Source organism: Doryrhamphus excisus, linkage group LG21, assembly GCF_037039965.1.
Source record: "Doryrhamphus excisus strain RoL-2023G ecotype Guam linkage group LG21, RoL_Dexc_Guam_v1.1, whole genome shotgun sequence".
NCBI lineage: Eukaryota > Metazoa > Chordata > Actinopteri > Syngnathiformes > Syngnathidae > Doryrhamphus > Doryrhamphus excisus.
In genome coordinates this window covers 10664883-10676848 of record NC_136377.1, presented here as the reverse complement: position 1 = coordinate 10676848, position 11966 = coordinate 10664883, and the positions used below count along the sequence as shown (strand labels likewise).

At 39.9% G+C, this 11966-nt stretch overlaps 1 protein-coding gene across 4 annotated transcripts; it reads left to right on the top strand.

Moving 5' to 3' along the window:
- The first annotated feature begins 4037 nt into the window (after positions 1–4037).
- atf5a (activating transcription factor 5a) lies at positions 4038–11884 on the top strand. Of its 4 annotated transcripts, none has more exons than XM_058088121.2 (5): positions 4038–4081; positions 8801–8923; positions 9545–9796; positions 10002–11148; positions 11234–11884. In XM_058088121.2, exons 3-5 carry the CDS (start codon positions 9652–9654, stop codon positions 11418–11420), a joined length of 1479 nt encoding a protein of 492 aa, XP_057944104.2. In that variant the 5' UTR covers positions 4038–4081; positions 8801–8923; positions 9545–9651; the 3' UTR covers positions 11421–11884. The 4 variants fall into 4 exon arrangements, with proteins under 4 accessions (XP_057944104.2, XP_057944102.2, XP_057944105.2 ...); XM_058088119.2 differs by lacking the exon at positions 4038–4081 and adding an exon at positions 8120–8287; XM_058088122.2 differs by lacking the exon at positions 4038–4081 and adding an exon at positions 8479–8709.
- The last annotated feature ends 82 nt before the right edge of the window (positions 11885–11966 follow it).

The window sequence follows — 11966 nt, the reverse complement described above, 5'->3', positions numbered from 1 at the left end:
CGCATGATTCAATATCAAGAAATGTGAATGATGTAAAAGAAAATGTCTTAAATAGGAATTATGAAGCGAAAACAAAAGACGAAAGAGCTTGCACAATAGAAAATATGGCGTATGTAATGAATGTGTGTATGTAATGAAGTCATTGCATGTACCTGTGTAATATTTAAATAGACACGGCAGCCAGCAATCACAAACTACGTAGCGTATGCACACAGAATGTTCATTTTTCTGGGTTTGAACTGGAAAAACATGTTAACTTTAATCATCAAAGCCAACTTTAATGACACACAAACCAGCAGTGGGGATTTTATTTATCTGCAGGTTCATAGGCCGTTTTCACATGGCTTTGCTTCCTGTGACCTTGGGAGAGATCTTTGAGCCTCACGCTGCAGCCGGCAGAATAACAAACACATCTTTAAGAAGGACCTGTCAGCTTAAGACCCAGATGATAAGTATGAGTGACATCCAGGCTTATAGATGGTCTGATACGCTCACTGGCCACACAATTAGGTACACTGGCACCTGTTTGTACAGTGACGTGGCTAATTTATGGTTGAATTCTAATCCTGCCATATCGGCTTACTACTACGACTAATTGTTTAAATACTGTATGGAGGATGGAAATGGTAACTCTTTCTTTGGCAGCGGCCAATCACAACCTATCAGTTCACTTAACACACAAAACTCCTCACACAGCAACTTGACACTGAAAAGGTATACGTGACAAAAATACAAACATGTACCAATGTGAGTTTGAAATGTTTTTTTTTTAATAAATTCCCATAATGCATTGCTTCTGAACAACTTATACACCAGCGTTTTGGGCAAGAGGCTTGACCAGTCACCAGCCAATCACAGGGCACATATAGACAAACAACAACCAATCATACTCACATTCATACCTATGGACAATTTGGAGTAAACAATTATCCTAACATGTATGTTTTCGGAATTGGGAGAAAACGTACACACGCGCAGGGAAAACATGCAAACTTCACACAGAGATGTCCAAGTGTAGAATCGAACCCAGGTCTTCCCAATCTCCTGACTGTGTGGCCTACACCTTGTACTTTCATATATTAAGAAAAAACTGCCTATATTTTATCTTTGTGTTTCGCCGGCAAAGCAAATACTGACGTCTCGTAATCTGTTACACATGACATTGTCAGTACTGATGTATGAAATGATATGGTTTTCTAAAGAAACATCTGATGAAATGGTGCTGGGCTCATTAGCACCGTGAGCTGCCAAAGATATTCTCTCTAGCACCCTTCACAGTAAAACAGCGCTGACATTTGTAACCTATAAAGATGCATATCCCAACATGACAGGAAACTCATTTGGGTGATTAAAGAGACATATTTCCTACCACAGACATGCCCGCCCACACACACACGGAACGCCAGATGAAAGCAAATGTAGCTGATACAGCCATCCTTTCACTCTGTTTCAAAGCAACGCTAAATAAACGTCATGAATTGAAAATGGGATACACAAATCATTAAGTCACAATACAAGAGATTTCCTGGCAACAACAATATTATTACATCCGGAGGGGTAACAATACGGCATGCAGCACTGACCTAATGAGGCCATCTATGTGAACGGCACAACCGCACAATGCAAACAAACAGCCACAAACATGAAGAACACAATTAAAGCAGCATATGGAATGACTTGATATACAGTAGCTCCTTACTTTATTAAAAGTCAAAGTTCATTCAAGGCCTTTTCTAGGTTGGCTTTTTGCATGGAAACATTTAGAACACCATTTGGTATTACGCATTATGTATTTTCTGCAATACTTTTGTCATACAGTGTTTACTTCCATTGCCTCAGCAGGTATAAACATATTTTTTTTAATTTATGGGATGTCACTTTCTTCAATACAAGTAATGATCATTTCATATTCTCACTTGGATATTATATGCAGTGAAATTCACATACAACCAAGCCCTAAAACCATCCATGTCAATGTTAACTCGTATTTAAAAACACACACAAAAAAAGTGCCTCACTAAAACAAAATGGAATGGAACACTAATTAATGACATTGACTACATTTCATTGAAACAAGACTCAAGTACCACTATGTTAAATCTTTCAGCTTGCTAAATGCTATAAAAAAAAGGGGGGGGGGGTCTCTAGTGGCTCTTGTAACACTCGATGAAACCCCACAGGCAGAACGTCTGTCACATTTGGACTTTTACACAGACAATATACATTCATCACATACGCTTCATGCACACAACACTACACGTAATAGTAGTGCAATCATGGCACCTTAACTATATTGTTACTTCTTTTAACAGCAACGGGGCAGATCACACTAAACGCTTGCCACCTAAGCATCTTTAGGGAGTTTAAGGCTTGTTTTGGAATATACAGAGACTCAGAAATAATGATTGTCATTGAAAATAATCATGTCAACACTATTTCAGGGTCATTCATAATTTTTCTTCAGACTTGAGATAGTATTGGCATTAAAAATATGACTTTTTTTGCCAATAATGACAACGGAATGAGAGTGATGACATGACAAGAGGTCAACAAGATGGGAAAAGTAACATTTCGATATGGGAGGAAAAGCCTTGATGAGAAAGATATTGCAGTATTAGTCTTATTTTGCACAGTGTTTATTTGTTAAATGCATCCTTTGGCATCAGAGTAGGAGGTGGTCATTACACAACATTAGTTTGAGGCAATAGAATATCGTTATCAGCTGATCTCGGTAATGAAGTGCTGGACAATATTAGAAAGAAAGCCAATATGGAGCTTCTATACTATAAAACTGTGTTTCATTTCTCTTTATCAAATATGTTTCAATACAAAATGAGAAATGATCACTAACACTAATAGTGAAAACTAAAAATCCATCACTGAAAAGAGCAATGGTTTAACTTATTTCAAACATGCTTATTAACAAATTACATTAAGGAACATCATGTTTGCAGAATTTGACATGTCCGAAAAGGAGTAGGAAGTACCAATTACAGATTATTTGTTCCCTTCCTGTGTTTGACATGTTAAATAACAAATAATAAATAAATTGTCGCTTGAGAGAGCTGGTCTACTTTTACCAGGAGGCAAAATTCATCACAAACAATAACAAATCCACGTCCAGTGACAAGTTGCAACTGTGTTTTCATCGCACGATGAAAGAGGGGCAAAAGTTGAGGACAATAAACTGTGAGGGGGCTGATGATGAAACGATGGTGTAAGCCTCACTAACTTGCCATACGTGCAGTTGGCATGCAGCATCCACTCTGACTTCTCAAGACATCGCACACAACCTCCATGCAGTGATTACTAATGGCTGACAGCTTAATCATACCCAATACATATACACTGTGGAACCAAGATTGTTGTCTGGTTTTAGATAGGCATCCTGATATTGTTCACACATCTGTTATTCATACAACCTGGTAATCCCCCTGTATGAACATATATAGTGTCTGCTATTTCATTTCATAAAACTGACACACTTTCCTGTTGAACAGGAAACAGGAAAATGTTGAACAAGAAAATGCAAACTAAAGTGTTAAGCATCTTCTCTCGATATGCGAACAAACAGGGAGCTCTCAGTGGACCAATTAATGCAGACGGGCAAAGCAGTCAGGGATTTCCTGAGAGACTCTCCATCTTCACCAGCTACTACTATCTAAATCTAGTCTCCGTTTCCAACACATTTGTCTGGATTGCATCAGATTTCTACAAATCTCACTTCACCGCTACAAGCTACCACACTTTGGACATGTCAGCATCACCAGCAGGACTGGTCCAGACTGGATATTTCAATTTATAGAAACTGGTTCATTAAGATTTCAAGGGAATGGAAGCACGTCACCCCAAATTACACTCATCGTTGCCTTGCATACACATACAGTACTTGTCCATAGCACGTGCACATACATAAAGAAGGGGTCGACAATTACAAGTCATTGTGTGGTCATGATGACTATGGTTATAGTCTGCAAAAGTGAAGTTAACGGCAACGGAGTTGAACATGGAACGTTAACGTGAAAGTAACTTCACCACGTCGGATGTCAAGTAACGTGAATGGAGTAACACTTCACGCGAGGTCTGTTCAACTTCCGGGTTAAAGCTAAGCGTTAACGTCAGGTGTACACAGCATTATGCTAGCTTTGAATTGGCCACCGTATTCAACAGTATAAATTAGCATTTGTTTGCTCTTTCAATATAGACGTCATTTATTGTTTTGCTTACCTGATTGTTTGAAATAAGTCCCGCGTAGCACTTCAAAAATGAGGCTTTCCTGAAAATCCTGTGAGTGGTATCCTCATTTGCACATTTTTTGCACAATTTCAGCCAAACTATGGAGCGCCATCGCACCCTGTCGCTTCTTCTTGGTCGGTGTTATGCCGCCATTTTTGGTCAAACACCGAACTTCGGCACCAGAAGTTTAAAAAAATGAACGATTCCGGGAGAATCGGAAAGTAAGAACCGGTTCCCATCGAATGATCATCCCCAACCCTGATGATAACTAGACCACTTGTGGCCCTTGGCTGTTTTTAAGGCCAGTGGCACATTCTAAAAATAAAACGATTTTACAAAAATAAAGTAAAAAATATTAAGAGAAAAGACTTGCAATTTTATGTCTTGAAGTTCTTGAAGTCAAAGAATTAAGTTGTAGAAGTTGCATTCTAACAAGAAAAAAGTCACAATTTTAGGAGCATAAACTCATAATATTATATTATGAGGAAAAATAATGCAATTTTAGCATCTGAGTTGAAATATTAAAGAAAAAAATAAGTTCTTTTTTAAAACTTGTAATATGAGAAAAAAACAAAACAAAATGAAGTTGTAATTTGGGGGAAACTTAAGTTGGGGGAAAGTTCTAACATTATGGGAATAAAGTCATAATATTATGAAAACAAAACTTGTGAAGATTATTGAAGAAGAACGTAAATATATTTGGAAGGTTTAAATAAAACATTCATATTAATAATATGCTTTATCACCTATGTGACAATGCTGACATGCAGTTGTTTTTGGAAATATATAGTACAGTAAAGTCTCGTTATATCGATATCGGTTATAACGAATTACTACATATTATGATACTATTTTCATTTCCCGGCAAATTTCTAGTCTTTTATGATATACAGTAAAGTCTCGTTATATCGATATTCTCGGGAGTCGGAAAAAATACCGATATAACCAGACTATCCATATATCCGATCCTGCGCCGAACTGCATTAAAAGTGGGCAATAATGCACTCGACATTGTTCTATAGTATAGAACAATGTCGATTAGTTACTAACGGAACTAATTATATCATAAAAGACTAGAAATTTGCCGGGAAATGAAAATAGTATGGTAATAAGTAGTAATTCGTTATAACCGTTATCGATATAACGAGACTTTACTGTAATTAGTTCCGTTAGTACGATACCCGGTTATTATGATAATCCGGTTACTAGGATGCCCTTTTCATCTCCCGCCAGCCAATTTGGTCTGCTTATATCGATACAAAAGCAGCTTAAATCAATCTTTGCTTAAGGATTTCAATACCAAAAAAGAACACGGCGAACGGCTGCTTCCAGTCAACTTTATTTTTCACACTTCCACCACCAGAGTGCAGCACACACACCGATTCCCGTACTTCCTGGTTCACAGGTCATGCTCAACCCGCCCCACATAGCTGGCCAAACACATGCCTGCAACAGAAGAACCAACTGACATCGCATACACACCTATTCCAACGAAGACACAAGCGTTGCAAAGTGTTATGGAATTACGAGGTTACTTAGAGTCGAGAGAAAATGCATCAGATTGTTTAGAAATGTTAAACAATATTGAATCGTTTGTGTTAAAAGGTGAAAAGAGGAAGCAGAAGAAGATGGAAGATTTTTTTAAAGTACGTATTGCAGAATAAGTACAATAATAGTAATGTAAACGTTGCAGTTTTTGTTTTCCATACATGTACTCATACATGTAGAGTTGCAAGAGTGCGTTATGAAAATAATAAATGTTGAAAAAAAATGTGACCCATCTGACTTTAACCGAATTGTGTTATGGATATGAATGCAATCATTTTTTGCAACAATGTTTATGGTTTTGTCTGCTGAAGCGTGAGGATTTTGCATTGGTTGAATTTTAGAAAAGAAATAGTCATTAAAAAAGTGTAAAGACATTTTTATTTAATGCATTGAAGCGCCGAAGAACTGGAGTCTGAGGCGGAGTGTCGAATTTGGGAGAAAACTTTATCTTGCCAACATTAACTTGCACTCTCTTGCTACGTTAAGGCATGAAAGACATGAAAGCCAGAAGCGGAAAACCCCCGTCCCTCGCGCCTACCCCTCCGGGTGGCAACACCTTCCCTATCGATAGTTCCGGGGTGAATTATGTCCCGGTAACCGGTAATCACTACAGCGTACGTTTATTTTTATTTACTGTAGTACAAAATTTATTGTAGTACAAAAGCATGCTAGATACGCAATCCATGAACTCAAGGAGAAAATTACATGCCATATCAAAGATCCGCCCACTTTTAATGCAGTTTGGCGCAGGATCGGATATATGGATAGTCCGGTTATATCGGTATTTTTTCCGACTCCCGAGAATATCGATATAACGAGACTTTACTGTATAGTATAATAACTTCATATTTTCTGCTATACAAAATATCAAAGTGGCCCTTGCATCCTGTCATTTTCCAGTATGTTTGGACACCCCTGGGCTATACATTCAATGGTGGCAAAACTTTGCCAAAACGCTATCATAGGCAGACAGCAAACCTAACTATAGCACTATATGAGTATGTACTCAAAGCAGGAAGAGGAGGATGTTTGAATGTTCTCAACGGAATCTGGCCTGTAGGAACCCTTAGCCCTTTAACGGAATATACGATATATACTGCATGCTGTATATAAACATAGTATTGTGTTTATCTGTATTCCAAAGGCATGCGTCAGTTTGTGGATCACATGACTATGCAATCTACTTAAGTGAGTCATTTCCTTAACTGTAATCAATACACAGACATACCACAGAGTAGCTAGTCTTGAGTGCTGTTTTGTAGACGCCAATAAATGGCTGATGCCCACAGTACCGTATTTTATACCCCTATCTAATGTCTTGACTACAATGACAAACGTGTACATGTTTCTCGCTATAATCTTTAAAATATATATACATTCCTTTAGAATCAAGGTTAATTTTGCCACTTTTTCATTTTTAAGCATATTTTGCACTGAACAAGAAGTCCCTCTGCATGTGTATTTTATTGTGATTGCTTCGTGATAATGAGGAAGACGACTACAACACACGTCGACATAAACTGAACAATTTTCATAAAAATGACCCGTTCGATGTTGACAAAAGCGGTCGACCGTGTATATCAGGATGGCGACTATGTGCAAATTCAGCAAAAGTTGGGAAACAGCCTGTTGGTTTTGGCAAGGTGCTAATGATAATGAGAGATTGCATTCAGCAAATCAGACACTTGCTAGGGAGGGGTGCAGAAACAGAGGAGAGGTGGATGACAAACACCATGGAGGGAGAGGGATGCAAATCCCGTGGCAACAGCGACCGGAAAACAAGTATAAATAAAATCGGGGCAGTGTCCACTATTACTATAGCAACAGAGGAGAAGCACAAGATTTGCTGAATGGAGAAAAACAAAGCTGTAGTGAATGATTTGTGACTAAATCACAGAGTTGTTTTACTATGTCTAATAATTATGGAGACATTATATACATATTACATTACATAATTATAATAAAAAGAGACTATACATGACTTCATAATTAGCAGAAAGTAAAAGTCCTGTGATAATGAATTACAATGTTTGCTCAACCAACACACTACAAATAAACTTGGGGTTTTCTGATTGGTTATTCTAAGTAAACAAGTGAAAGCATTACTGGATTAAAGAGCTCCACAGATGGTTTGTTTACGTGAAACATGTGCATATACAGTGCTGCACTACAAGGAAGAAAAAGACAACAACACAGCCTTCATGCGCCTTTCCTACCAACGACCAATCACAATTCACAACCCTTGAACTATCCAACCAATCACAATGCAGCAACTTGGGCCAGCGAGGCCAATAGGCGCCGCGTACGGACCACTGATGCAAGAGCGGTGCAACACCTATCACACATCAACAAAAGTGTTTTCTAAGCTGTGAATGGATAATGGCTACTTTAAAACAATAACATCACGTATTTGGTGGTATTCTGCGGGTGACTATACGTGAGACTTGTTTCAATTGTACAGCAGCAACCAGCTGTGATAACGAAAAAAGACAAAATAGTTCAGGTAATATAGATACTAATGGCGCTGCTTTTAGAGTAACAAAGAAGACTTTGTCAAGGCAATGTAAGGTATATCGATACTTTCAGTGTAGCAAAGACGACTTTGTCAAGATAGTGGATGGTATATTGATACTATTAACGTAACAAAGACGACTTAGTCAAAAAAATTGATAGTATGTTAACACTTGTAGCGCAACAATGCCGTAAATGCCTTTAAAAGTAGAACGACTCCGAGATTAGAAAGTAACTTCAGCCTGCTCTGCTGAGAGTGGTACATTTGTTAAAATTATAAAGTTTTAATAATTTACCTACTACTGTTATTTTGTTCAAATCCACAAGTAGAGGAGTTTATGTGGGACGTCCTTAAGAAGGCGGAGGAGGCGGAGGGATACCGAGCCAAGGGGCGATGACGTAATTGGTTGCTAGGTGAAAGTGACCTGATGCTCAAGCACTGCTACGCTGTTGTTCAGTTTACTACTCGACCACCACGCTGAAACAACAACTCTTCTGTCCTTAGCTGTCCAGAGCTGACACTATGGCCTTTTGAATTCTACTACAAGCTGCTTCTTCTACAACAAGTCGTGCTTTGCTTTGGCAACGCACCCCTCCAAGCTCTCTACTATTTCTCTGCAAGAATGGAGTAAGTAAACACGCACTTACACTCTTATTTTGTTTTTTTTTTAGTTTTAAATTCTATTGCCTTGTATCACACACATGATATGAAGACTTTGCATGTCTTTTCATTGTTATAATAATAGTTTTTCTCCATTGGATTGATATGGTTACTGTTTATATTGTTGTTTTGATAACAGAATAGTGTATTAAGTGCAATATATATGGAACTGGATACACAATGTCACTTTCCTTACAAATGATTAGTTTTAATTAACTCATATTTTAGTTACTTTTATCACTTTTATTAAATTAATATGTCAATTCTAATTTAATTACAAAGATGACTTGGTGGAAGACAAGTGATTGATTCAAAATGACTTACAGGCTTTAATCCAATTTAAAGATCACCGTCTCTGTGGCTCATTGGCAGGGAGTTACTTGGCAACCATTAGGCCCTTGACAGCCTGAGATAGATCCCAAGTGGTTTTAGGACGTCATGTGTCAAGTGCATGTTGGTTCAACAAGCCCAAGGGATGTAGCACTCTCTCCTTGCTATCACGGATGTTAACTCTTCAGTGTACACACAAGTGATATCACCTGCATCATTCTTTTCTGATCCCCGCTTTTGCTTCCGACCCCCCTCCAGGTGTCACTATGCCCACCCAGCCCTGCTCTCTGTGGCCCAGCTGTCTGACCCTTCCTGCTCTCAGCATATGGTCCGACTTGGACTGAACCAAAGCGCCGACGGACAAAATGACCATGGCGACGCCAACTGCTGTTTGGAAGACTTTTCGTGGGTGCCCGGCAGACCCCCTCGCTCTCTCTCACCCACAGGCTAGCCACAGCCAATCACAGGGGTGCAGGGGGGAGGTGTCAGAGGGGAGTCAGCACTTAATTGGTGAGTTGCACTAAGTGGGCTTTTTTATATTTTTCCGCATCTCAGGTGGGCTCGGCACTGCAGCACAGCCTTCCTTCCCGGACAGTAAGTAACATCGATAAATTATACTACGACTTTAACGTGAGCGTTATTTTACCTACGTATTTTTTTTTACGGTCGGATATTTATCTCATTCATTATGTGTAACACGACTATTGGTCAACAGGTGATGGTCTCACTGACTGGATGACGGAAGAAGTGGACTTCTCCTCGTACCTCCCAAACCCTCCTTCCCCTCCTTCCTCCACCAATGCCTCCCTTCCCCCATCACCCCTCCACAATGATATCCAGGTGCCCTCTGACTTGGAGGTAATGACCTCTCTGCTGCAAGAGGAACTAGCCCAACTGGAAGACTACTTCCTATCAGAGCCACTGCCAGAGAAGGGGCAAAGGCTGGGAAAATGCGAAAGGGGTCCGCAGCTGACGGGTCCTCAGCAGTTCACTCAGATGCCGTACACGTCGTACGCCACACCCAGCCAGTCGGAATCCAGTCCATTTCTTCTCACCCTGGCAACCGGAGAACTGGACTTGCTGGGCGTATGTGGCGGCCCCGTCGGGCGATCCAAAATTCCCAGGCACACCCCGTACAGCTGCAGTCGCCCCAGTGCATGCGTTAGGAAAAGAATCCCAGACGGTGTGAGGTTCAGTGAAGGTTATGACAACTGTTTAAGTTCCAAAGGAAGCAACTCAGGTAATTCGGTCTTCAATTATTGCTGCGTGGAAGAGGAGCAGCTGGTTGGAAAAGGCTACTGTCTGGGCAGCGCAGTGGAGCTCAGGAAATGTGCCTTGCTGTCAAAAGAAGATAAAACCTGCTGCTTCGGTCACAATGGCATTGGGGATGCAAAAGTTGCCGGTAGTGGATTTGGTTTCGGCGCATCGCATGATGACCCACCAAAGAAAGAAGATCTGCTGATGTATAGCATGAGAGAGGTGAGCGGGGGCACAAGTAACAGCGAGGTGCTGACCAGCATTAAGACTGGTGTGGAGGTGACAAAAGCAACAGTTACTTGGAAAGCCCAGAGCAGTGAAGGTTGTTATCTTTCGGGAACACCCCAGGCTGAGGCCTATCATAGCTTCTTCACTGAGCAGGTCAAAGCGGAGAGTCTGCAGATAGGGCAGCATGACTTGCACTGTAATTTTCTGGAGGATCCAGGTCCAGAATGTCTTTTGATGGCCAGGGACAGTCTGAACTTGGAGTCCTGCAGGCTGAAGGAAGACCACTGTGCTGTGAAATACGAATTGGACATCATTCCCGCGGAAGGCGGAGAGCGCAAACAGAAGAAGAGAGATCAGAACAAAACAGCCGCACACAGGTAAAGGACATGTCGTTCTTAACCAAATACAGCATGGACATGAATTGCTGGGCACGTTCCTTATCTAATCTTTCTTTCACTGCAGGTATCGCCAAAGAAAGAGGGCGGAGCTCGATTCTTTGGAGGAGCAGCTGCATTGCCTGGAAGGGAGGAACCGCGAGCTGCGGGACAAGGCAGAATCTGTCGAGCGTGAAATCCAGTACGTCAAAGACCTCCTGATCGAAGTTTACAAGGCCAGAAGCCAAAGGCTGACGCAGGACGCCACAGCATAACCCCAAATTCCCACCAAGCAGGCAGGGAAGTTATTATGTTGATCGTCCAGAATTGAATGTTGTTGTTTTTTACAATGCATGCTTTGGTAATGTCATTTCTTTCATTATTCCAAATCATCACAAAATCTAATGCTTCCATCGCTTTCCCAAACCTCTTGAGGCTGGTAATGACAATCGCTTTGATTAAAACGTTATTTTTTACAATTATTGGACTGATTCTGCAGGTTTAATATTTGACTGGCCTTATATTAGAATTGATGTCAAATTGATGTAAGTTTTTTTTTTCCTGTTTAAGATTGTTGTATGTAAAAAAATGTTAACATACATTTCTATTCACATCGCTTTTGAAACTGAATTGTTTTTGGAATATTTATTGAGAACCTCATCAGGCTATTTTCCATTCCATTTAATATGAATGCATATTTTGATTTGACTTTGTATTAATTTAAATATTGCTTTGGAAATTTGAGGGCATTGATGTTTCATGCAGCACTACTGAATGAGATTTTGAAAGTTATTAGCAGGTTTTGTTTTTCATTTTGATAT

What these genes read in the sequence shown, in the direction of transcription:
- atf5a (XM_058088121.2), top strand. Translation starts at nt 9,652, where the DNA reads ATGACCATGGCGACGCCAACTGCTGTTTGGAAGACTTTTCGTGGGTGC. An exon ending in GGGGAGTCAGCACTTAATTG is followed by an intron (nt 9,797 to 10,001) that starts GTGAGTTGCACT and finishes ATTGGTCAACAG; the next exon opens with GTGATGGTCTCACTGACTGG. An exon ending in AACAAAACAGCCGCACACAG is followed by an intron (nt 11,149 to 11,233) that starts GTAAAGGACATG and finishes CTTTCACTGCAG; the next exon opens with GTATCGCCAAAGAAAGAGGG.